At 39.3% G+C, this 24,543-nt stretch overlaps 4 protein-coding genes across 5 annotated transcripts; 3 read left to right on the forward strand and 1 right to left on the reverse strand.

Annotated features, from left to right (window-relative positions):
- Positions 1 to 359: 359 nt before the first annotated feature.
- Positions 360 to 1,942, reverse strand: LOC139613939 (1-phosphatidylinositol phosphodiesterase-like). 2 transcript variants are annotated; one of them, XM_071470967.1, is made up of 3 exons: positions 1,771 to 1,942; positions 1,555 to 1,608; positions 360 to 1,450 (listed from the first exon to the last, which is right to left on the reverse strand). In XM_071470967.1, exons 2-3 carry the CDS (start codon positions 1,605 to 1,607, stop codon positions 610 to 612), a joined length of 894 nt encoding a protein of 297 aa, XP_071327068.1. In that variant the 5' UTR covers position 1,608; positions 1,771 to 1,942; the 3' UTR covers positions 360 to 609. The 2 variants fall into 2 exon arrangements, with proteins under 2 accessions (XP_071327068.1, XP_071327067.1); XM_071470966.1 differs by having other exon boundaries at positions 1,555 to 1,628; positions 1,771 to 1,940.
- A 1,051-nt stretch (positions 1,943 to 2,993) lies between these two features.
- LOC139613938 (ubiquilin-4-like) lies at positions 2,994 to 8,370 on the forward strand. The gene is made up of 7 exons (XM_071470965.1): positions 2,994 to 3,175; positions 4,194 to 4,345; positions 4,428 to 4,567; positions 4,917 to 5,179; positions 5,306 to 5,421; positions 6,030 to 6,183; positions 7,166 to 8,370. The coding sequence occupies exons 1-7, from the start codon at positions 3,029 to 3,031 to the stop codon at positions 7,304 to 7,306; spliced, it is 1,113 nt and encodes a 370-aa protein (XP_071327066.1). The 5' UTR covers positions 2,994 to 3,028; the 3' UTR covers positions 7,307 to 8,370.
- A 422-nt stretch (positions 8,371 to 8,792) lies between these two features.
- On the forward strand, positions 8,793 to 12,564 carry lamtor2 (late endosomal/lysosomal adaptor, MAPK and MTOR activator 2). Its single transcript, XM_071470985.1, has 4 exons — positions 8,793 to 9,018; positions 10,105 to 10,267; positions 10,361 to 10,450; positions 12,002 to 12,564. Exons 1-4 carry the CDS (start codon positions 8,951 to 8,953, stop codon positions 12,056 to 12,058), a joined length of 378 nt encoding a protein of 125 aa, XP_071327086.1. The 5' UTR covers positions 8,793 to 8,950; the 3' UTR covers positions 12,059 to 12,564.
- Positions 12,565 to 13,986: 1,422 nt separating this feature from the next.
- rab25b (RAB25, member RAS oncogene family b) lies at positions 13,987 to 23,618 on the forward strand. Its single transcript, XM_071470984.1, has 5 exons — positions 13,987 to 14,276; positions 18,839 to 19,034; positions 21,575 to 21,768; positions 22,138 to 22,218; positions 22,790 to 23,618. The coding sequence occupies exons 1-5, from the start codon at positions 14,240 to 14,242 to the stop codon at positions 22,906 to 22,908; spliced, it is 627 nt and encodes a 208-aa protein (XP_071327085.1). The 5' UTR covers positions 13,987 to 14,239; the 3' UTR covers positions 22,909 to 23,618.
- Positions 23,619 to 24,543: the final 925 nt, after the last annotated feature.

Here is a 24,543-nt window from a genome sequence, read left to right on the forward strand (position 1 = left end):
GGTTTGGATTGGTGACTCTAAATCGCCCGTAGACATGAATGTGAGCAGCAGCCATGTGTCAGCCAACCTGTCCAGCGTGTACCTCACACAATGTCAGCTGGGATTGGCTGGTTTAGACAAGCGGTAAAGCTGACAACAGTAACTCGGCTGCATAAAGAGTACTCTTTACCTTTACTGAAGCAAAACTTTGAAGGTTGTACTTCAACAACAGATGATTTTTATGTTGTTTTATTGTTACCTTTTCTTACTAAGCCAAAGATTTATTCCAGCACTGTATTTACAAAGAGCAAATTCGGGCAGCATGAAATTACATGCAAATTAACTGAGATGCGAAATCACTGAGCAACAGAGGCGTCAGATCAATGCAGGGGCAATGAAATAAGATTTATTTTGTCATGATTATGGTCAAAAAATGTCAGTGGCACACTGCTTTCAAAGATTACACAGTTCAAGATTGAACTGACGATGATGAGAGTATCAGTTTGGGATTACAAGACATTTCTGCTTTATCCAAGTGTTTACAATGAAGAGCGACAGGAGAGATAAAGAAGGATTTCATAGTTATGAATCCATCAGAATTGGGACACACTGTGTATCTCAACCTCACCTCTACCACCAGTTTAAATTGATAACAGTTTGAATAAGGTCAATGCCAGGGAAGTCCGTGGCAATGATACCAAAGCACGGTCTGGGCTGATTAGGGTAAAACTGTCTCAGGTATTGATTGAGCCATGGGTTAACCTGCTCAGCCACTCTTTTTGGAGTCAGAAACATCCCCCAGAAAGTACCAAAGCCAGTGCCACTAGTGTACGTCAACACAGCATTATCACCTCCACACGCTTCAGTGGCTTGGTTCAGCTGTTTGATTATTCCGTTGTCTTTATCTTCAACGTTACTAACTTTGGTTTTACCTTCCGTATCTATGAGAGGAATTCCTAGTGTGAAAGTGCTCTTCTGCAAAAAAACAATTTTCCCCCTGACTTGACCCATATTTGGCATCCCAGAGGTCACCCAGACATGTTGGTCATTGCCAATCAGACTTTGCACCATTTCATTGACTGTTTTCTTCTCAAAAGACTCTGGTTGCACTCTAATGAGCACAGCTTCAGTCTTAAACTCTGACAGGAAGGCTTTAACTGTGTCTAGGAGCTCCTTGAAAGTGCTTCGCTGGTACGTCACCCCGTGCATAACATAGAGGGTGTCAAGCAGTCCAAACACTTTGAGATCCAGAAAACGAATGCCAACCCTTAGCTGATCCCTCAGGGACAAAGCCTGGCATTCAACCTCTGGGCCTCCATAGAGAGCCATGCTGTCATGGGTACCAGGGATGGTGATGAGAGATAGGGGACGGAAATCCTCAATGCCTGCCATCCATGGAATATTGTAGGACCCAGGAAGTATGAGCTTCCCATTGTCACTGAAGAAAAGGTCTTTTCCATGGCACAGGAAGCTGATGATTTAGAAGAAAATTGTTATATTAACTTTAGTGCCATCCAAACATCAGCCTAAAAATAATCTATCCTCGTATTTTAGTTACAAAACTTTCATACTTACATGACAGACAGCAAAATATGGTGGAAAAACAGACACCTGTGACCAGCCTTCATTCTTGCAGAAATATGAGAAATCTAGTTAAGGATGTGTAAAAAGAAACATTTTTCAGGTATAATTATTGATTTCAAATAAAAGACAAGCATAGATAAATAACTTATTAAGTATCCAAGGCAAGAATATACTTGGATGGTTTTAATTAGCAATTTTCTACTATACCTTAGAGCCAGGAGGATTTCACAGTGCACTGCTGCAATGGTCCGAAAGTAGACAGCACAACAAAAAATCCACACCTTATATGGCTTAGTTATCTGCAAATTTCTAGGTGTGGACTACGATTATCAGCTGTAGGAATAATATGGTTGATTGTTCTTGTTGCTGAACAATCAGACAAGTTTGTACAGATTGTGGTGTTTGTTTCCAGGGTGTTTGAGAAGGTGGGGCCCTTTACAGGTAAAAAAAAAAAAATGGGTCAGATTAGATTTGATTTCTAACAGGAATTATCTCAGAGGCACGCAGCTGCACCAGTGCCAAAAAAAAGGGCTGCCATGAGAGCAGAGGGAGCAAAAACATTAGTTTGGACCTCCTTATTAATTATATAATATATAATCATGGTGAAAATCTACTCAAGTAAATCTGCTTAGTAAAGGAGTATTCCTACACTGTGGTATTGCTATTTTTTATTCAAGAAACACTGTTTCAGAAATAGTGAAAATAATGATGTGCTTGTACTTTTCCCCGGCTGTAATATTACATTTATTCCACATATTTAAAACTGCCTGTGTGAGGCGGCCACTAGTCTCCCTCTCTTTGTTCCCGCTCTTCATTCTTGCTCCTGATGACCACAGATGACGATAGACGACTATATGGGTTCAGATAACTCCAAAGTTTGTAGTTGTAAATCAGCCCTTGTAAACCTGTAAAATACAATTAATCAACTATAACTCATAATAATGATACGAAGAATAATAATAATGCTCAGAAAATTTATTGTAAACATAACTAAATACAGCAAACGTTTGGCCTGAAACTTATATAGGTGCACTCCACTACTTAAACAAATAGCACCACACCCCTTCGTATAATAATAATAATAATTCAAATCATCAGCATTATTAGGCCTATCGTTATTATTTATATAACACCTCTCATAATATAAAATTGAACTCAAAGTGCTTTACAAGAAAAGGACACATGAAGGAAATAAAAGACAATTTAAAAAGAATCCTAAAAAGATTAAAGAGAGATAAAAGAAGCCTATTAAAAACAACTGACAGTCGTAAAAGCAATATATATAATATACACAATACAGCACTGAAGCAAGTTACTTTCCACCACTGGTATAGACAATCAAAATAATGATATAACAAAAGGTAATGATAGGTGCTGTTTAACTAGCGGTCGATGGGTGGCAGCAACGCGCCGACCCAGCATTAACTCAACCGGAAATGACCAGAGCGAGGAGGGAGAAGTAAAGATGGCGGAGAATAGCAACACGGGGCAAACGGAGGAAGCTAACGGAAACAAAAATGTTTCCCCCGGTGGGTCTTTGATCGTGATCGCGGTCAAAAGCCCCCAAGGAAAAGAGGAAATCACGATTTCGGACGATTCCACTGTCGCCAAGGTGCGTTCACGGAACGTTTTTTTCACATCTGTTAGCGGAAGTTAAGCTTGCTAGCTTTAGCCGACTTACCCCCCCACTACAGTTTGTTTACAGTTCAACTTTGCGTTATTGAGTTATAATCACGTTAAATCATCCACTCCCTTTATGTTTTTTTTTAATCATTGGTTAAATTAGTTGGGTCTAATCTAGCGTTATTCATACATTTTTGAGGTCTTACAGATGTATACGACACTGTGCCCCATTCATTCGCCCTATTCCCACGACGTAGCCTACGTGACATGGCGACATTTTACTGTTACTCTGATATCAACTAACAGGTACAAGTGCAGTGAAATTAGTGTTTACTCATAAGTGACATTGACTTATCGTACACTATCTGTCCACCGGCCAGAGCGGCAGGTCGCTGAAAAGCTCTATCTGGGTGGTGATGGGTGCAGCCAGACCGTTCTCCGGTGCTGGAGGTGGGGTGCTGTTGACCAATACTACTAAACAAACCTAAGTGCTGATAAGGATCACCCACCCTTTGATACTTAATCTGTGAAACAGTTTGCCGACCTATTTACAAGAGCTAATGGCGCAACTTGTGTGACCAAGCCCTCTTGTGCATGCAGGGCCGGATTAACCTGTTTTGTGGCCCTGGAGCAAAACGTTTGTTGTTTGTTGTCTGTCTCAGCTGCTTGTTTAGATCAAGTGGACACCACAGGAGGCAGTTTCATTAGCTATGCTTTGCACAAAGATCAAGAAACCAACCAGTAGTCCTACACTGGAATACACTATTTTTTACTAGTCTTAATAACTTTACAACAATACAACTTAATCGAGGAATAAACACCACACAGGCATAGTGTAAGCTAAAATAATTAAAGTTTTTTTTAACTAGATTTTGACACAGTGCCCATCTTTAAAAGAGGAACATTACACTGCATAATGATGTAGGATACAGTTGATATGTGATGGAACATGGTGAACCTGATCGTCTTTTTGGAACATCTCTGATGCTCTTGTTTTACATTTCCAGTTCAAAGAGGAGGTATCCAAAAGATTCAAGGCCACGCAGGACCAGCTGGTGTTGATATTTACTGGAAAGATTCTAAAGGATGCTGATACTTTAAAGCACCACGGTATCAAGGACGGACACACCGTTCATCTTGTTATCAAGACTGCCCCAAAGTAAGTACCAGTCATGAGGTGTTTGTATGTTCACAGGTAAGGCTGGGATGATTATTATTTGATGTTCGCTCTCTCCCTCTAGAGCAACAGGTGGCAGCGCATCTCAGACAACCTCCAGTTCTGCACCTCCTCAACAAAACAGCAGCAGCACCAACCCCACTGTAGCAGACCAAACAAGAGGCGGCACGAGTCAGACGCCAACACAACCTGCTAATGCAATGAGTATGAATGTGTACAATTTATAAATTACTCTTCAGCTTTCTGCACTGCAGTGAGTTTAATTTTTGCATTTCTTGTTGTTTTCTTTGCATTTGGCAAAGTAAGAGAAATATCAACCCTCAGAGACACAGTGAGCAAAAGATGGATATAAGTCAGCACACATGCATTTGAAAAGAATACAGAATAAATGTAGAAATGTAAAAAGCTGTTTGAGTGGCATCAAATGTACAATATTCAGGTGGACCAGCGCAAATATCAAAATATCATTAAAAAGCAACCACGTGGCAGTTCCCCGTCAACATGCCTGCACACCTGCCCAGGTCTAATCTCCAGCCGTGTTCCTCCTCCTCAGGTGGACTCGGTGACCTGTCTGGCTTGTTAGGTCTCGGCATGGGCTCCTCCAACATCATGGAGCTGCAGCAGCAGGTGCAGAGGCAGCTGATGTCCAACCCACAGATGCTGTCGCAGATCATGGGGAACCCGCTGGTCCAGAACATGATGTCCAACCCAGACCTGATGAGACAGATGTTTGCGGGCAATCCTCAGATGCAGCAGCTCATGGACCAAAACCCTGACGTCTCCCGCATGTTCAACAACCCTGATCTCATGAGACAGGTTAGAGCAGAGCTTTCATGTTATATGCAGATATCCAAATTGCTAGCTCGTGTGCACAAGATTAAGAATGTATAATTTTTTTCTCAGTGGGTTCACAGCAGACTTTTCATGTTTGTCACTGAACAGATGCAGAATCCTCAAACACTTTCTATGCTGACCAACCCCAGAGCCATGCAGGCCCTCACACAGATCCAACAGGGCCTGCAGACATTACAGGCTGAAGTCCCAGGTTTCATGTCCAGGTACCAGCTATACCATTGATGCACATAAAGCCTACATAATTCTCTTAATCTAAGGAATAATCAGTATTCATGCAGTCATTTAAATCATGAAAAGAAAAATGAAAATCTGCCGGTTTTCCCAGACTAAATCTGACAGCAGAGCGTTGTTTGTCAAAATGAAATTCTTCCAATGAATATGGGAACTTTTCTGGCTATTGGAAGCAACAAATCATAACTTAAGGGCAAAACACAAACTCTTTGATAAACAGCAATGAGTTCTATATTCAGGGAGAGCCTGGTTGGCAAATACTAGCATGTTGTGCTCTTTTTAATAGTATCACTTCATATCATTTCTAGCAAAGAGAGGTTACTCTCTCACACACTGCCACGTTTCAACATGTTGTTGTTCTCAGCCGCCTAGTTTTTATAGTTTTAGGTTAATTTGTTTGAAGAAATGGTAAACCCAGCTGTAATACTGTAACATTTCCGTTTCCATTTGGCAGATATTGGTAGTGGAAGATGTACTGTATCATCAGCCATTTGAAGTCGTGATATATTTTGCTAAAATTTACAGGAAGCCTGTGAATCACCACAGTTGTCTTTATTTTTGATATGTTCTTCCCGTCTAGTTTGTCTCCACAAGGTCTCACAGTTCCTCCAACCACAGGGGGCAGTGTCCCTCAAGAGAACCCTCCCTCTTCTGCCACGGCATCAGGATCCAGTCCCTCACAGCAACAGCTCATGCAGCAGATGTTACAGATGTTTGCAGGCGGAGGGCCATCGGTATGTGACATCAGAGATATGTTTTTTTTTGTTTTTGTCAAGATCAGATAAGCAGTTTGCTTCTTCTTTCAATGGGTTTCACTCATTAAGTCCACATGTGTTACAATTAATTATTTTTCTTGTCAGTCTCTTAACAATTTGTTAGAAAGCATGTTTCTGAGTGAGACAAATAGATAATGATATTTGTAAACTTAGCATTATATAGTGGGGTGCAATAGACTGAAACCATTTTTCCATTGTGCCCTCAGATTTTGGAGCCCACTATATATAAATGTAGCTTAATATTATATATATATACACACACACACACACACACACACACACACACATAGATAGATAGATAGATAGATAGATAGATAGATAGATAGATAGATAGATAGATAGATTTATTTTCTGAATACAATTTACGTTCACTTGCTGCTGAAAATTAGCAGTCGAAACAGCTGGAATACTGGAAAAAGTTAAATTTAAAGAGGCAGTGAAAATACAGTTACTCGACGAAGTTGAAATGCAAGTGGTGAGGAAAGAAGAAATGATAAAGTTGAAGTGTCAATTCAAGACAATGTGCTGCATTAAGATGAAGTGTCAGCTGAAGTGGATGTTCTGAAATGCAATAATTCAAGTGTCCAAACTGAAAGAAATTTTCAGCTGAAGTGGAAACACTGAAAATGGAGCAAATATTGTATGAACAGTGGATGTTGTGGTAGTTACAAGAACTGATTTTTCTCAATCACTGTATGAGAAATGTCAGTTGAAGTGTAATTACTGAAGGCAGATGAAGTGTCAGAGAAGGTTTCAGATTTCAGTAAGTGTGCTTTAATGATAAGTTGATTGGCTCTACTGATGTTTTTGTAGGCAAAAAAAATCTAACGCTTAAAATGTGACATTGCGTGAGGATGAGTAAAGAGTACTTTAGTAAAGTTAGGTTAAAAACGAAGACCAAGTTAAAACCTGACGTCATGCGTCGTCTCTCCCCTCACAGCTTCAGAACCCGGAGGTCCGTTTCCAGCGGCAGCTTGACCAGCTCAATGCCATGGGCTTCATCAACCGCGAGGCTAATCTGCAGGCACTCATTGCTACAGGAGGGGATGTCAACGCAGCCATTGAGAGACTACTGGCCTAACCCGCTCACTTCAGTTTGGGGTCGAGCGTGAAAGTATAGTAGTGTTGGGGACTTAAAAAATAAAATAAATAAATGAATACAGTCCTCCGTTACATTTGAGGCTGACCTGACCCCAGACAGACTTAGGAGTATTCCAGTTACTTGTGATCTCTTCAGCTGTTCTATAAATAATGATGATGAGAAGGGAGGTTGGGGGAAGAGTGTTGCCTGTTTGAGTCTCTTAACACAATTAGGCTTGTGCTAAATGCTGTGGCAGCACTGATACCGTGGAATCACATGACTATTGTTGCCACTGTGTTCCACTGTGTAGATGATTCATGCTAAGACAAGTGCTCCTTCACTTGACTTCTGCAGGAGGTTACCAAGAGATCAGCATTTAATACTTGTTTTTACATTATTTAATTCTAAAATATTGTATTTAGTTGGTTACTTTTAAAGAGTTTTGAATCAGGGCTTTGTTGCAGAAGGTTTGTCTCTTTTTATCCATCTGGACAATATGATTTTTTTCAACCCTCGAGCCTTAATCTTGCCTGGTTGAAAGGTGTTCATTAAGTTATCTCTTCACTTAAATTGAAGTGAAGAAGTTTATTCTGACAAGTTCTTTCCACTGTTGTAATCAAATTTTTATGGTGGTATCTGCTGCCTAAATGTTTTCAGGAGGAGAAATTGACAGTTTTCAGGTTGTAGGACCAAGGCTCTGATATGTCTACAATAGGGTTGTCCCATATGACAATATAAACATGTATCCCTTTAATATGTCTGCTCATGTTATTGCCAGCAGCATTGCCAAATTGCACTATTGCAATATTGCTGTTTCATGGACTTTCTCTGTAAGAGTTTTTATTCTCAGACTTCGAATGGTAATTTCCATCTGATTATGATTATTACAGATGACAAATGAGAACAAGCCATTTTACAATTACACAGTTTTGTATTTCCTTGCAAGCAGTATAGTGCCTAAATATAACTTGGATCTGCAATATATTATAAAAATGATCTGTGAAATGTATCATTGTATGACTGCCTGTGGACTTTTTTCAACCAAATAAATTATTTGCAATGTTTCTTGTCTGCTCTTGGTGAATGTGTGAATACTTTCACAGTTGCAGTTTGGAAGGTGATCTGTTGTATTTTCTGTCCTTGCTGTGTGTTTTTGCCTGCAGCCTATGATTTGTTGCCCTTGCTACTTTTCAAAGTAATTTTTTTGCTTATGTTCTGAAAGGTTATATATTTTAATATGAAACTTAAAAACATTTTTAAAGTTAATCTGACATTTATAAAGATAAATGCAGTGGAGTACAAATGAAGTGTTACACCTTAAATGCTGAAGTGACAATGGAAACTGTACTGCAGTACTTGTCTTGAGTGCATATACCTAGGATATTTAGCTAAAAAATATTAAATATGTAAATAAATCGGAATAAAAACGTTTTCTTTATCAAAAAAATTGGGATGAACTCGATGCCTACACTTCCCACAATGCTTTGCGAAGGCGTCCGGAAAGGGAAGAAAACATCACATCAGCTGACTTGATTTGTGTGTGCTGTTGAGTAGTTTGTGATAGTTTAAAGCAAGTTGTTTAGTCACTTTGAATATATTAAGCCATTTTATTTCCCATTTTCCCACATTAGAGAGTAGTTAGCTATGTTACGGCCGAAGGCGTTAACGCAGGTTCTCAGCCAAGCAAACACAAACGGAGTCCAAAGCACACTGTGAGTACGGTTAGCCTGCTAGCATCATGCTAGCGAGATGCTGCTTGGCTCAGGAGTTAATGAGGTTTTTGGCCGTTTAACGATTGTTTTTGTTACAGTTACAACACTGGGCTTTTTTTTGACATACATGGCAGTTTAAAGAGTTTGCTAAATATCGTGTCGAACCGACCAAAACTCCTCACCCGGAGTGCTGCGTTACAAGTAGGCTAATAATAAACTGAGCCAGTGGATATTTTCAATGATAGCTAACGACAAAAAGTCAGACAATATGTAAACATTACACGCTGTTTGAAAATTGGAGCTCTACCTAACTTATTATTATTTTTATTTATTGTTGATTAATCTGCCTGTGAAGCAAAAAAATATAAACTATAGCTAACTATACTGAAAAATGCTCAGTGTAATATCCCAGAGCCTAAGTTGACGTCTTCAAGTTGCTCATTCTATTATTTTATAAGTTTCTGGTTTTTACAAAATTAACTCAACAAGTTATTGAAACAAAGAGCAATTTATTTGTAATTTTTGTTGATTTACTCTTGTTCCAGCTTTACTGAAATTCAATGTCTAAATTCACTCATTTACACAAGGGTCCATCCAAAGAATAACTTAAGTCAAAGCTGCACTTCCTTGGTTCCTTATCAGTGCACCCAGCAAGTTTGAAATCAATTGGATGAGTGATTGTCAAGAAAAGGACAGACAGAAAGAAAGACTGAGATTTCTTCATTTACTAGTAGGATGCTTCTGTTTTTGACTTTTAGCATAAATGTGTCACAGCACATTGGATACTGTGACCCTCACATGATTGTCGTAACTTAATTTATAATAATTACATGTTTGTACAGAGTGCAGACAGTGTGATATCTTTTTATATCCAGATTATACTCGGATTAGGTTGTAGCCTTGTGTTGAGGTGGTCCACCCCTCCACTGCATCCTTGATCCCAACTATAGTAGACATTGCAACTAATGATAAGTAGCTTGGTAGAGATAGTTTGAGTAAAGTTCATAGACTGTAGGGTGTGTGGTAAGCTCATGTCACAGGTTAATCAACTTGATACTGAAGCATCCAACTTTACACTCTCACCAGCCTACTGAATAATGAAGGTTCACTTCTGGCCTACTCCGGGTATGGGGACACTGATGCACGAGTGACGGCCGCCATCGCGAGCAACATCTGGGCGGCCTACGACAAGAACGGCCACCAAGCCTTCAATGAAGACAAACTCAAATTCATACTCATGGATTGTATGGTACGACGCACAGTTCTTCAAAAACCGTTGACACAGTTTCCTGGTGTATGATGGTTGTGGCGCTTAGTTTGTCTCCCTTGTTTTGTCTCTCAGGAGGGAAGAGTGGCCATTACTCGTGTAGCCAACCTACTACTGTGTATGTACGCCAAGGAGACAGTTGGCTTTGGAATGCTTAAAGCCAAGGTGAGAGTTTTAACACTTGAATACGAGCAGTCGGTGCTGTTATCTGTCATTGCTTCACCATACAACTTTCGCTGGTATTGTATTTCATATATTCACTGTGGTCTTCTGTACTCGCTCAGCTCATTTGTATATGCAGGGCTGCTGCGTGTCTCCAGATCCCTGCTCCCACCTTGTAATGATTAAGAAAAATTCATTCGTTTGACATTTTGGGTCGTGTAGATGACAAAACATAAAGCGCCTTTTCAACCTTTTCAGCACAGGGAGAGTTTTTAATGTACCTCAATACATTCACCAAGGTTGGCAACATAGCTTCTTGTATGATCAGTTTTTAATTTTAGATGAGAGAAAAGGGGGGAGGGAAACAAGATGCTGCCACAAGTGAGCAGTTTAGACAAAGACATGCATGTGACAGGTGCTTATTGCACTTTGCAAGGCTCAGAGCTCCAACATATGATCAGAGTCAGCAAAGTCTTCTCCCTTCATTTAAGACTGAAACATGGTTAGTAATATTTCTACAGTGTTCTTCAGCTTTTTATGGCATGTCACAGAGTAGGTTCCAAACCCTGTGGAAATCTTCAGAATTTATCTTTGAGCTATTTTATTTTCAAACATGGCTTGATTTATTTTAATAGACATGCTAACGGGTAACAAGTTCACAAGTGGAGCAGTTGCACTTATAATGTGTAGGAGCCCCCAGCATTCGAGCTTCTTTCCCTTCAGTGCACTGTATAAAACATTGCATGTGGAATATTTCTTCATGGTGAATGATGAACTGAAAAAAGCAGCATTCACACCTGCAGTTTCTTGATGTGGCAGATTTCAGTTAAGCTTCAAAATGTGTGTAGTAGAGAAAGTGGTATTGTGGTATACTGACTCTGTGCCAAGTAGTTTAGTCTTAAGTGTTGTTTGAAAATCACTTGAAGAGGACACAACTGAATTTAGCTATTTGACAGAGACCTCGACAGAAAGTTCACTGTGCTAGGGCTGCAACTAATAATTATTTTCACTATTGATTAATCTGAGAACTGTTTTCATCATGGATTGTTTGGCCTGTAAATCATCATAAATCAGTGAAAAATGCCCATCGCAATCTACCAGAGCCCAAGACGATATCATCAGATGTTTTGTTTGAAACTCAAACATAGTCAATTTACTGTGATGTAAGAAAAGGAAAAGCAGCACATAGTCACATCTGATGAGCTGAAAGGATCAAATATTCGTCAATTTTACCCCAAAAAAACTATTTAAACAATAAATGTATTACCAAAATAGTTCCTGATTACTTTTTTGTCAATCAACTAGTCATTGCAGGTTTATACTGTGCCTTATCATGTAAATCGTTTGAAACCAGCTGTGTCATATTGCCTCAGCAGTAAACATGTTGTACAGTAGATCCTCCTCAGAGATCAGCCTTGAAGGAAGCCTCACAGTGCAGCTTGTACTGTATGCTACAATGACTCACAGCACAGAAGTGTAATAGCCTAAACTATTCCAAGCATCACTCTGAATATAGCCTGTCTTACCCTTGTGTTGTCTCTGTTGTGTTTACAGGCAGAAGCACTGGTGCAGTACCTGGAGGAACCATTAACCCAAGTGGCTGCATCATAGTGGAGATGTGTGTGTTGCTTCTGTCTGCCTGGAAAAGAAAACATCATATAATCCAGGTCATTCATGGACTGTTGTAACATTAATGCATATATATCTGTGAGTGAGTGAACGTGTGTGTATGTGTGTGTGTATGTGTGTGTGTGTGTTGGGGGTTTGTGTCAGTGTATTTATAATCACAGTATGGGTTCTTAACTCTGTGCCCTCGTTTATGAATCTGTAAATTTAATGATCTGCTCCAAACGTCCACACAGTTTGTCAGTAGGATGTCTGCATATACAACCGCTGACATGATTCCATTATCAACTGGTCTCACTGTTGATTCACTCATACACAGGCTTAGCTCAGATATACCAGTTACAGCTGTGCAGAACATTTTGAGTCCCATCAGTGGCCTAACGTGTGTATGGAAAGTTTAATGAGAATTCCTGTCTGATAAATTGCAGTAAAAATGATGATTTGGTACTTTTCGTTCCAAAGCTGTCAAATAAACAATTTTTTTGGATTAATATCTGCACAATCTTATTTTTGTGTTTTTGCTCTGAACGTAGTGCTTGGGGTTAATTTTTTACTGCCAGAGTAGAAACACTATCTTAAGGAAAGCTTGGCAGAATGTCCTTTTAAATGATATGAAGCAGTTAAGATAAATTCTACATCATTTATGTCATTGTCTATTTCTGAAGCTTATTAACTCTACATTTACTAATTGATTTTCGAATACATTTTATGATGCTGTTAAAATAATTGTTCTTTTCGGCATTAACGAGTATTCATTTCTCAGTTTATTGCAGCATATCTATTATGTGCCAACACTATGATTTCCTTTTTTGCAGCTTTTACTGTGAGACATTTTCCTGTAGATAATCACAGTGTATGTGTGTTTCATTATATCACTCTCTGCTCGCTCACTTACCTGAAAACCTGAAATGAATATCAATAAAAATCATTTGAATAGCATAATGTCTGAAAAAGTAACAAACCTCTTTGTTGCACAGTGTGTGTCACTGTTTAGAGGCAAGTATGGGCAATAATGTACTGATCAGTTACTGCTTTAAATTTAAAACTAGGAGCCCCCCAAAAAAGTTTTCTCTTTTAACATCGTAACAGTCAGAGACACAGAGCAGAGTTAACCATGACTGGGTTAAAAACGCTAATGAATATTTTGTTTCAGTGCTTTTATGGGCCAGAATACAAAATCTAAAACTCTCAGTTTTAGTGACCTTGAGCTTTTCTGCAAAGAGCAAAAGGAGAAACAAGAAACACATCTGATTTAATGACTCAGGTCTCAATGTAATGGAAACTCAAAAAACACAAATCAAACAAAGTCTTGAAATCCAATGCATTTTCATATAGAAACACTGTAATTATGCACATACAATACATATCCAGGAATTACTCTCTGTCATTGCACAATTTTAAGAACAAGAAGCCAGCTGACAAGAGGATCTGATGGGATCAACAGGCCTGGATATAAAAACGGAATATGAAAAACAGGTGGTTTTTATTGGCAGAAAGAGATGGAAATGGTAAAATAGTATGCATGTGTGCACATTCCTGTAAATTCTGCTGGGATGGTTTCCTGGTGTCCTGGTGTTTTGTTATTCTCTCTGCTGTTGGGCTGAAAAAGCAATAGATTCAAAATCCATAAATCAAAACTGTCCTGTTCAATATTATAGAGAAACCATGTAAATTCTGTTTCAGGGTGTATTTTTCTTTCAGTGAAGACATTTAGCTTTTTTTGCTTCCTGCTTGCTGTCATCTGATTCGTCCACCAGGAGGCACCTGAAAGCCCCCCCCCTCAGCCCTACCAGGCATTCGCCCTACCTGTCCAACCTGCCCAGCACTGCTCTATTGCTAAAACACACCTCCATCACTGCTCCACCACTCCCTGACACAAACCCCGCCCGCTGCAGCCGATCAACCTGGATACACTCCACATGTCTTGTTCAAACAAGCAAGCTTTCTATTAACTCAGACAGGGAAGGGTGGTGAAGGGCAGAAAGCTGGTGACTGGCACTCATGTGTCAAAACATTTTTGCAGCCATTTTCTCTCCTGAAGCCTGACGATCTGAGAGGCAGGTTTGTTTTGACGTGGGTCAGTGTCATCTTACATCCTGCCATCAGTCTGCGAGAGCCGGAGACAAGGCAGTGAACTGTGGGGCAGCAGCACTGAATGGACAAAACATGGGGTCAGATGAGGCCTACAACTTTGTCTTTAAGGGTGAGTACATGTATTCTACTGCTTAGTTTTAATTTAATTTGATCCCCAGGTAGGTTCCTATAGGGTTTAAAGTGTCATTCTATAATGTTGCATTGTCCTTGAAATTTTACTTCCTTGTTTATTATTAATTTAGTAATCTATAGCAACAGGAATTGGAAGGTCAACAGAATGCAACAGACTATTAGTGATAAACTGATGATTATAATGCACAGTACATAATAATAACACATAACATAGACAATTAATAGCCTGAGTTATGTCTTTGGATGTCAGTCAGCTGTTCAATAAATAGAATTGTTTAGGTAAACTTGTTTAGGCGAAAAAGTTGCATTACTACAATATTGAGTGATAGTGCATCACACATTATCACGTCAGCACAAGCACGTGCATGTCACAGGCTATTGTTGAAACCAGGATGTGCACTTTTATTCCTGGTTAGCTATGTATTTGTTGCAGAACAGCATTGTAACATGAGTGTCTGGAGTAAAACCAAACCGCAACAGAGGCATTTTTCACTAATATAACGCATCCAGTCTGTAGACGTGTTGTTAGTGCATCAGCACAGGACAAGAAAAAGGCTTCACTCTTGGAAAAGTATCACCTTGTGCCACTCACTCAATTAAATCTGCACTCAACTCAACAGTAACTCAACAGTAATCAGTTCCTATATGCAGCTGCTTAAGGTACCAGATGGTTGTTCATAGATGTAAGAGAGAAATAAAGGTCTTTCAAAAGGTGATTTGGTTCAGGTACACTTATTTGACATTTTGGTAGAAAAATGCCATTTTGATAAACAGCAGTGGATGGATGGAAGGTAGGTGGGTGGAGACGTCACAATAACTTTCTAAAACATCAAACAGCATCACATTATTATGGAGTTTTACTGCAAAATAATAGTAGAGTTGTATTCATACAGAAACGCACAAGGGCCTAATGGTGAAGGCACATACCACATCCATAACATATTGATAACATCCATGATTCAATTCCAACTGGGGACCTAAATAAATGAATACAATCTTTAAACACTCATAGAAAATAATTTTGATAAGCATAATACATTACAGGAACATGTTTACATTTAAAGCTTATTCCTGTCAAGAGTGAGATAGAAAGATTGGTACCACTGTCATGTCTGTATCTTAGCTTAGCATAAAGGCTGGAAGCAGCTAGCCTAGTTCTGTCCAAAGATAACAACATCTGCCCACCAGCACCTCTAAGGCTCATTCATTAAAACATAATATTTTGTTTGTTTAATGTGCACAAAATCGCAAGTGTCAAAGTGCCACGTTGGGGTTTTACGAGGGACTATGTGTGGGACAACCCTCAGAAGCAGCAACAGAGGAGGGATCCCTCCACCAGCCTGGGAATTGTGAATACGTGAATAAACTGATGCTATCACTGAATAAACCCACTCACTATTGCGGTGCTCCTTACAGTGTGTGCTATAGTATCACAGAAGTATGTGCAGGATTTCATTCCACCAAGAGATTCACTGATAACTCAGAAACTAATCAGTAAAATCAGATTATATGATGTTTGCCTGGAATGTGAACCTGCATACTCTGGTCCCTCCACACAGTGTCCATGGGCAAACTTTTGCCTTAACTTTTTGTACTGTTGCATAAAAGTCACCAGGAATTTAAAGTTACAAGTTACTTGTAGACTCATACTCATATGTCCTAGAATAACAGTACACATTTTAGAAAATGTGTTTAAATATTGACCATTAAACATTAAGGAATAAGTAGGATGTCTGAATGGAAACTTAATCAGTTAAATATAAGCCTGAGTTATTTTAGGTTTCCACCATGAGCAGTAGCAGTCGTTGCACTTCCAGACCTGAAGGTCATGAAAGCAAACAAAAGGAAAATTTAATCCTCACTGCAACGCATCAGGTTCGTCCCAGCTTCCTCAGAATCCAAGAACTAGGCCGCCGGAGAGCATGAAGGCCTCTTGTCTTGTATCGCCATAGAAACCAGAGGTATTGTTTGCGTAAGAAGTTACTCAATAGTGGAGGAGAAGATGAGGAAAACAGGCACTCTCACCCACCGAAAAAAAGGCAGCAGTGATGTGGCTCCAGTGAACAATTACCTAAACATGCCAAAGTAGAGCAACTTGTAAAACATTCTTTGCCGTGATCTCAGACTTCAGGTTAAACATACTGTAAATCAAGACAGTTAGTTATTTGTGCTTTAAGACTGCACCTTCCTGGGAATCAGCAGGTGTTCAGGGAAAAAGTGCCAGTTACTAAATGAACTTTGTAGTGAGACTGTTTTCTTTACTTTGTATTTTCCAATGTTGAGAATGAACTTTGAACCTCAACTTTCAAGCCAGCACAGATGAGAAATCCTTAAAAATGTTCAGGAAAAAAATGGAAATTCATACACCAACGATCAGCATGTGTTGATGACGATTATGGTAAATCTCACTTAAGTAAAAGCACATAAGTATTAGATGCGAAATATACTTTAAGTATTAAAAGTGAAAGTACTCATTATGAACAACTTATAAGGCCTACTTCTGGTTGGGTATTTTAATCTATAATAAAGCAGTACAAGTTCCCTCAAAAACTGCTGCACAGTACTGAAGCAAATGCACTGACATTGACTGTCTGAAGCACCTTCCCACTGCCTGTGGAGAGATTCTGCGATTGTGGCACAGCCCAGTTCAGCAACTGTGAATGTAAATGGACAAACCCTGATTGCTGTGCCTTGATAAAAGTTTTTAATACCACATAACTGTGGGAAACTAGAAATGTTCCCATATTCATAGAAAATTAGCAGAGCGTACTGTCACCTTACCTTTTCAATCAAATAACGTAGAAGAGAGCTGTTTAATGACATGTAATTATGACTAAATTTCAGATATCATTCTTTAGATAAAGTGCCCCAGTTATAGTTTGACTTTTAGGGCTGTTCGTTTTCTTGCCAAGAGTTAGATGAAGATTAAAACCACTCTTATACCTGTACGCTGAGTACAATGTTAGCTAGCAGGTGCTTAGCTTAGCATACAGGCTGGAGGCAAAGGGAAACAGCTAGCCTGGCTCTGTAAGTTCAAATAAAACACTCCACCTACCGACATCTCTAAAGCTCACCAGTCAACACATAACGTCTTGTTTGTTCCACACAAAAAGGAAAAAAATACATTTTGTGGTTTCAGCAAAGCATAAAGACGGAAACAGCTAGTCTGGCTCTGTGCTAAGCTAAACCAACTGCAGACCGCAGCCTCACACACTTTCTCAAGAAAGTCAAATATTTCCCAAAATGTCCAATTATTCTTTTAACTCCCATCACACCCTAAATCCATACTTAATGGCTGTGGAGATGTCACAAGAGCTGGGATTATTATCTCAGCATTGTTGAGCTCACACGCCTCAGCACTAAGCTGTGACTGTGTGTATGTGTCCTGCTGCTGCTGTGTGTTCACAGTGCGGTCATACTTTCCTATCTGCGCCCATTAAGCCGAGCCTTTTTTCTCTCTGAGTCAGCCACTAACAACTGAAACCCAAACATTAGTCACTGAAATGAACAGAGGGGGTGTCTGTGCTATTTCTTGTCCTGTTTACCCAGTAGGTAGGAGACCAAGACTTAAGGAAGTGGCATCTTAACTTGTTCCACCTGATTTGGAATCACCTTACAGAGACTGTGTTATTTTCCAAAACAATGGTTCACTTGTAAGAGGTTTTTACCTCCGAGGTTTTCAGTTTTCCAGAGGAGGAAGTGTGTGTCTTATCTATAGAGCTGACAAATGCGGAAGAAAATATAAATACAGTACATTTGTCCTTCAGATTTGGTTAACTACATGGCTTCGGTGAATGAAAACACTGCTCTTAGCCATATTTTTTTGAAAATTATAGACAAATGTAGGTACCTGGAGCGAAAGAAAAGTAAAAGAAAAACTTCAAAATTTCTCATTTAAAGGCTCCCACCACTGAACCCACATCTCTGCCCCAACTCACATTTCAGTCTTGCCTGTGCTTTGCTTCCCATATTTTGTAACCATCACTTCCTGCTGTCTAAATAAAAAATAAACAAAACAAGCAGTGTATTTTACAACTGGTCTCTCTTCACTGTATGCTGGGAAAGCCTGCAGCCTCACAGGATCCTCAGTACGATAAATAGTTCAAATTTATGGATGAATGTCATATTATCTCTTTACCAATCAATAATCTGGCGTTTTCTATTACAGGCCAACACCCTCTCTGCATCCCTAAGTTGCATTAATGAACTTATTTACCATGTGGGTGTGGTGTTGCTTTTCAAACAGGACTCTATATCCCTGATGGTGTAATTAGGCCCAGTCTCAGACAGCTACAACTGTGGTTTTATGGGGCAACCAAAAAAGACACACCTAGACTAAAAGCTTGGAAGCTTTTAGTCTAGGTGCTTTTAGTCTTTTAGTCAAGGATGTAGTGGACAAGGTTGGCTCACATTAGCTCTGGGAATATTTGGTTTTGATTCTTTTATCTAAGACATACTGGGTTTACTTTTGCAGCAACCCCAAACCCAAAACCCAGAGCTCTAATTTAAATGCCTGTGTGTGGTTTGTGTCCCCTCCAGTGGTTCTGATTGGTGAATCTGGTGTAGGAAAAAGCAACCTGTTGTCCCGCTTCACCAAAAACGAGTTCAACCATGATACTCGCACAACCATTGGGGTGGAGTTCAGCACACGGACAGTGCAGCTCAGCAGCTTCACCATTAAGGCCCAGATCTGGGACACAGCCGGACTGGAGCGGTACCGGGCCATCACCTCAGCGTGAGTGCCAAGAGAGGATGAGTGTTTTATCCTCACCACATCTATGTCTGGGTTATGTCAAAATCTGCAAGTTTTTTTTTTCTTCAAGGTATTCCTGCAGTTATTTTACAATTAAATATTGCACCAATTTTACATTTTTGGTGTGCCCACAGGGACAAGAGACAGTGAACCCAATATGCAGCATGTACTTCAACAATTCAAAATGTAATTTCATTTGTTTAAGTTGAACAAAAACTTAATGTTAAACCAATTCAACATCTTAAAGGCTAGCCCTTCCCCCCGGTTTCCCTTCTTTATGCAAAGCTAACTGGCTGCTGGCTGTATTTCTCAAAGAAAACCAAACAATTCCTTTAAGAAGCAAGCAGCAACACAATAACAAACATTAGGTACAGCCATGACAGGTAAATCTCTTCATCTCTGTATGTGGTAACTTATTTGAATAACTAAACCTCACAGAGTTTCAGTTAGTGGAGATAAGATGATTCACTTTGATGATTTCCGTTGTCACTAATACAGGTTTTTGCCTTCATTTGCACATAGAGAATCAGCAGCTTTCAGTAACTTGTGTGTTATTAACTACTGAAGAGACATATACAGAAGCTGTGCCGGCAGATGAATCGTTTACCAGCTGCTAACAATGTGGCTGGCATTGTTTTCACCTTGTGTGTGTCTGTGTGTGTCATCATGGCAAAATGTGGTGCTGGAGACACCAACCATGTGATAATGTTGTAATAACTGCTGAGTAGTCATGTAATAGGCTAATGTAGTAATAACTACATGTCAGAATGTCAGCATGTTGACGGACATCACGGCTGATGTGATCCTATCTCAAGATGGTCTCTGGTTTAAAAAATTCAAACATGCTCATGTTTTAAGTGCCTCACACACATCCAAATAAGTGCTAATGTTTCCCCCGAAGAGACCAAAAAACATTAAACAATTCACTTTTTATTCGAGCTGTCAGCATTAACATGTTAATAGGGATGAGATTAAGGACCGAGCATTTTTTAATTGTGCTAATCACGTGCCGCCAAAGGTTCTTTATTTTACACCGTTGATTTGAAAGCGGTATGTTGTAGAATCTTTGGCTGCTAGTATTTTGACCCTTTGACAGCACCCGTACTTGTTGTCAAGCTGCCACAGACACTTCCTACAAAGATTTTACATAGTGGAGCAAGATACTTCATGGCAAGTCAGGTCTATGGGAGCATAAAGGGGCGTGTCAGGAGACCTAAAGTGTTTAAATCCAATGCCTGAATCATCATAGGTGAAGCGTGAATGAGTTGGAAAATAAAAATATAACTTACCCAGAGCTTGTCTATGGATAAATAAATTATCAGAATTATCATCATAACTACACGCCAGACATGCTAACGTTAGCTTCTAGTTCAGACAGATTGACGGTTATGTGTTGTCAAGCAAGAGAAAACAGTTCTGAAATTTATAGAATTTTAATCATGTGATAAAACATTCAATAAATTGAGATTAACTATTGAAATTCAGCAATTAATCGCAATTAAGAAAAAAATTATCATTTGACAGCCCTACTTTTTATCAATATCATCTTCAGATTACTATACAAGTGGCTCCATGGCAAACAGAAAAGACACCTAAATGTCACATAAGGAGTCAGTCTCCTCCAAACAGGTAAAGATTTTTTTAAAATCAACATTTTATGCTCCGTAGCTGTTGAGCAACCTGTATGTCAGCATCTTACGGTGGTGCTGTTATCAGCCAAAACATACAAGGATAAGCTACACGAGCTTCCCACATAACCTGAAAAACAACCAGCATGTTCTCCTGTCTGGTTCTAAGAGGCATACTTGGGTTCCAAAATCCAATTGGTGAGAGCGGAGACGTCTATTTGAACGTTCAGCCCTCAGTGGTTCTCGCGGGTACCCCTAATTCATTCTTTTTTTAAAAATTAAACTAGGAGGATTAACAGTGTGGAAACTGGTTTTAAAACAATAGAACCATGTCAATTTTATTTTTAAGACATGGAAAAAATCGGAGGATATGCTATACCACTGGATTAGCTCTTTTCTGACTGCTTAGCTTGTTGAGTAATTACACACCGACTAGTATGCAAATTCTCACTCCCATGGAATTTCCCATTTGTGCTGTAACAAGCAGCTAAAACCTATTAAAGAGGAATTAATTACGCTACTTGAGGACCGGAGCAGAAATGTAATTGTGAAGGATGTATTGATTGGTTCATGACTTCAGAGCAACCGCCAGCCATTGAAGTTTTTTTTTTTAATCAACAGCAGGAGAAACTGCTTAATATCAATGAGGACAGGACAGTGCTTAAAGCAGACATAATCAATATATATTTTTTTAAATTTATTTTATAATAGCATTGACTCAGATGACTAGAGAGTCACTGTTAGTGACAAACCTACAGCGAATTATCACCCAACTGCAGCTGCTCTCATCTTTACAGAGCTTTATAGCATCTTTCAGCACTTTGTTTTGGCCCACAACATCTTCTTAATATCACAAACAAATAAGACACCTAAATGTCAATCTCCTCCAAACAGGTATTACAGAGGTGCCGTTGGAGCCCTGCTGGTCTATGACATAACCAAACACCTTACCTATGAGAGTGTGGAGCGGTGGCTGAAGGAGCTCTACGACCACGCTGACCCCCACATCGTGGTCATGCTGGTGGGCAACAAGACAGACCTGGAGTCAGAGAGAGCTGTGCCCACAGAGGAGGCCAAAGACTTTGCAGGTATGAAGCCAACAAGTGTTTTATGCCTGTGCTGGAAATCATGGTGTAGGAATCGTACGGTGATTGTTCATAATCAGTTTAATTCATGAGCGTAGAAAATGGAAATTAGTCTGCTCACCAAATTGTATTCATAGATTCTTTATGGTAAAAAAAAGTGGCATTAAATTCCTACTTGTTGACTCCAATTGATGATTAAAGATACATTATGTGATGTTGTTATTGGGCCCAGTTTCTCTGAAGATCAGCAGTGAAGTTTTGTTTTGTTTTAGGGCACTGTGACAAAATCAGGGCAAGAAAATGACTACAACTGTGAATTTACTAAATACAAAATAACTTAAATAACTAACTTAGCTTATTTGTATTATCCAGAAAAGAAAGGTCTTTTGTTTCTGGAGACCTCAGCCTTGGAGTCAACTAATGTGGAAGCAGCATTCAACAATGTCCTAGCAGGTAATTCATTTTAATATATGAAACTTTTTTTCTACTGTGTTAATTGCCATTACACAAATGTGGGTTCCCTTAAAGCTGCCATCTTGAATGTCTGTCCCTTCCTGTCTCTCCTCTCCTAAAACTTATAATAAATGATGTGAACTGGATGCACACATTTTCCCATATAAATGCTGGGATAAGGCTCCACCCTGTGACCGTAAATGTAACCTCACATAGCCAGACCATCCATCTCCTCAGCTCATGGAGGTTTGGAGAAAGTCTGTGTCAGGAAAAGGTTAGAACAACATGACCTTTGGTAGCTCGGAGGCAGCTATTTGACTGACTGCTTTGGGAGGGAATATTTCTGGTTAGTTTGAGGTTGGAAATGAACAACTTTCACTTCAACTTGAACCGTTGCTGTCCTTTTCTTTTCAACTTTTGTGCAGCATGGAATGAGTGGCATATATACTCTTTGTTTTGCTACCAAAGCAGTCGTGCTACATTTTCCTGTCAAAGCCTTGGAATTCTATAGCGGCTTTCTTTGCTAACATAATGTAAGTGGACAATAATATACGTCAATTTCTTGTATCAGAGATTCACAGGAAGGTGAGCAGTAAAGAAGTAGTTCGAGGCTCCATCAGTGCCGTGTCCCTGAACAGCTCCAGAGCAGAAAACACGGAGGAGAATAAGCCCTGCTGCAGGAACATCTGATCGCAGCATCCCTCAGGAGCCCAAGGAATGCAGGCGGGGATCCATAACCCAGTGCCAGACAAGAGGCAGGCAACATGGCAGCCATGGGCACCAATATTAAGCTCCTGGCTTAAGTAATGCCTCTTTGAAATGACTGATTTACAAGTTGTACAGGCTGCATGGTATCATGATGTGTTCTAAAAGTGTTTGATAATTGTGAATGAATGTAGCTGGAAACCAGCATCAGTCTTTAAAGAGTCTCTGCTGACCTGTAAGCATACGTCAGATAAAATAAGCATTAATAAGCATTAAGCATTGTAAGATAAAATATTTATAGTTCATGCAGAAAATTGGAAAAAAATCAGAGCATGTGTAAGGTTTTGAAAGTGAATGACACAAGACTGTTTTATGTTTTCTTCAAATCAACAGTGCAGTTGCTGGTGAATATTTTATGTACAGACTGATCTATGATGAGGCCGAGTGCATTTCTGTCGAGACATAAAAGATTCATGGAGACAGTTAGCCTGATGCTTGTTATTTGTATCTTACAACAATAGAATTTTCAAGTCATTAGAAATACCAGGATAGCGAGACTTACCACCTCAGCAGTTACACAACTCAAATAAAATTGTAGTTGTCAATTGCAACACCACATACCACAAAAATGTCTGGTGGTAAGCTCAAATCTCTGTTGTTTTATGAGTCAAGCTATTAAAACATATTTGGCCATGGTCTGTTTGTGATCTAAGCTTCTTCTCAAACTGTTTAAGTGAGAGGTGGGCAACCTTTCAAGCTTGATATCTTGTTTTTCCTCTGCATGGGCTGAGATAATTAACTGGCCCAATTAATGTTGTTTAATCCTGCCAGAACGATGCATGCAGTGAACGGGTGCACAGGCCTCTGAAAGGGCTGGGATAAGACACAAAAAAAGCTTCCTTTATGCATCAGATTTGATAACAGTAAAACCACACCACCAGTCCTCCAACTTCAGTAACCATAGAGGTCACCTGTACCTACACCCATAGGAGTGTTCCAGTGGTAGGAGTACTGCACCTTTGTTTTTTTAGAAGACAGTGTCGTAAATCAATGAAACTGCATATTATTGACATGTTCAGATGTTGACTCATTAAAGGCTGAGAGTGATTTCAGGGGCTTTTCGGTGCTGCCAAGTGTTTAATTTTTGGGAAAATACCAACTACTGCTCGATATCATGTACATCATTACTGTTCAGACTATATATTACTGTTTAATGCATAGAATGGTTTAATGGTTTATCTAGATAATAAATATGGTACATTTGTTTTTATCTCATGTTTCTATATCCCACATTTCAAGATCTGTGTCTTAGCATCTAGTGTTAGCCTCTTATAGTTTCTTTTCAAGTAATACAGGTGATGCAACAAAAACATTTTGTCTAAATAGGCTAATTATAAACTGAACTGCTTTAAGCATTCACTTTAAGGGTACATCTGCTGTTTGATGTAAGGAAGAACAATTTCAGAGACTGTGATATTTCATACATTGTTGACCTGCTTTGGATGGGAAGTATCGAATCCGTACCACTTCACGGTATTTAGTGCCACTTTGAGTATCTACCTGTAAACTTTACAACAAAATACATGATGAATAAATGAACTCAATATTTCGACTTGAAAT

This window comes from Trachinotus anak, unplaced genomic scaffold (assembly GCF_046630095.1).
Source record: "Trachinotus anak isolate AG129_WGS33_773 ecotype Australia unplaced genomic scaffold, CSIRO_AGI_Tana_v1 ptg000032l, whole genome shotgun sequence".
Classification (NCBI taxonomy): Eukaryota; Metazoa; Chordata; class Actinopteri; order Carangiformes; family Carangidae; genus Trachinotus; species Trachinotus anak.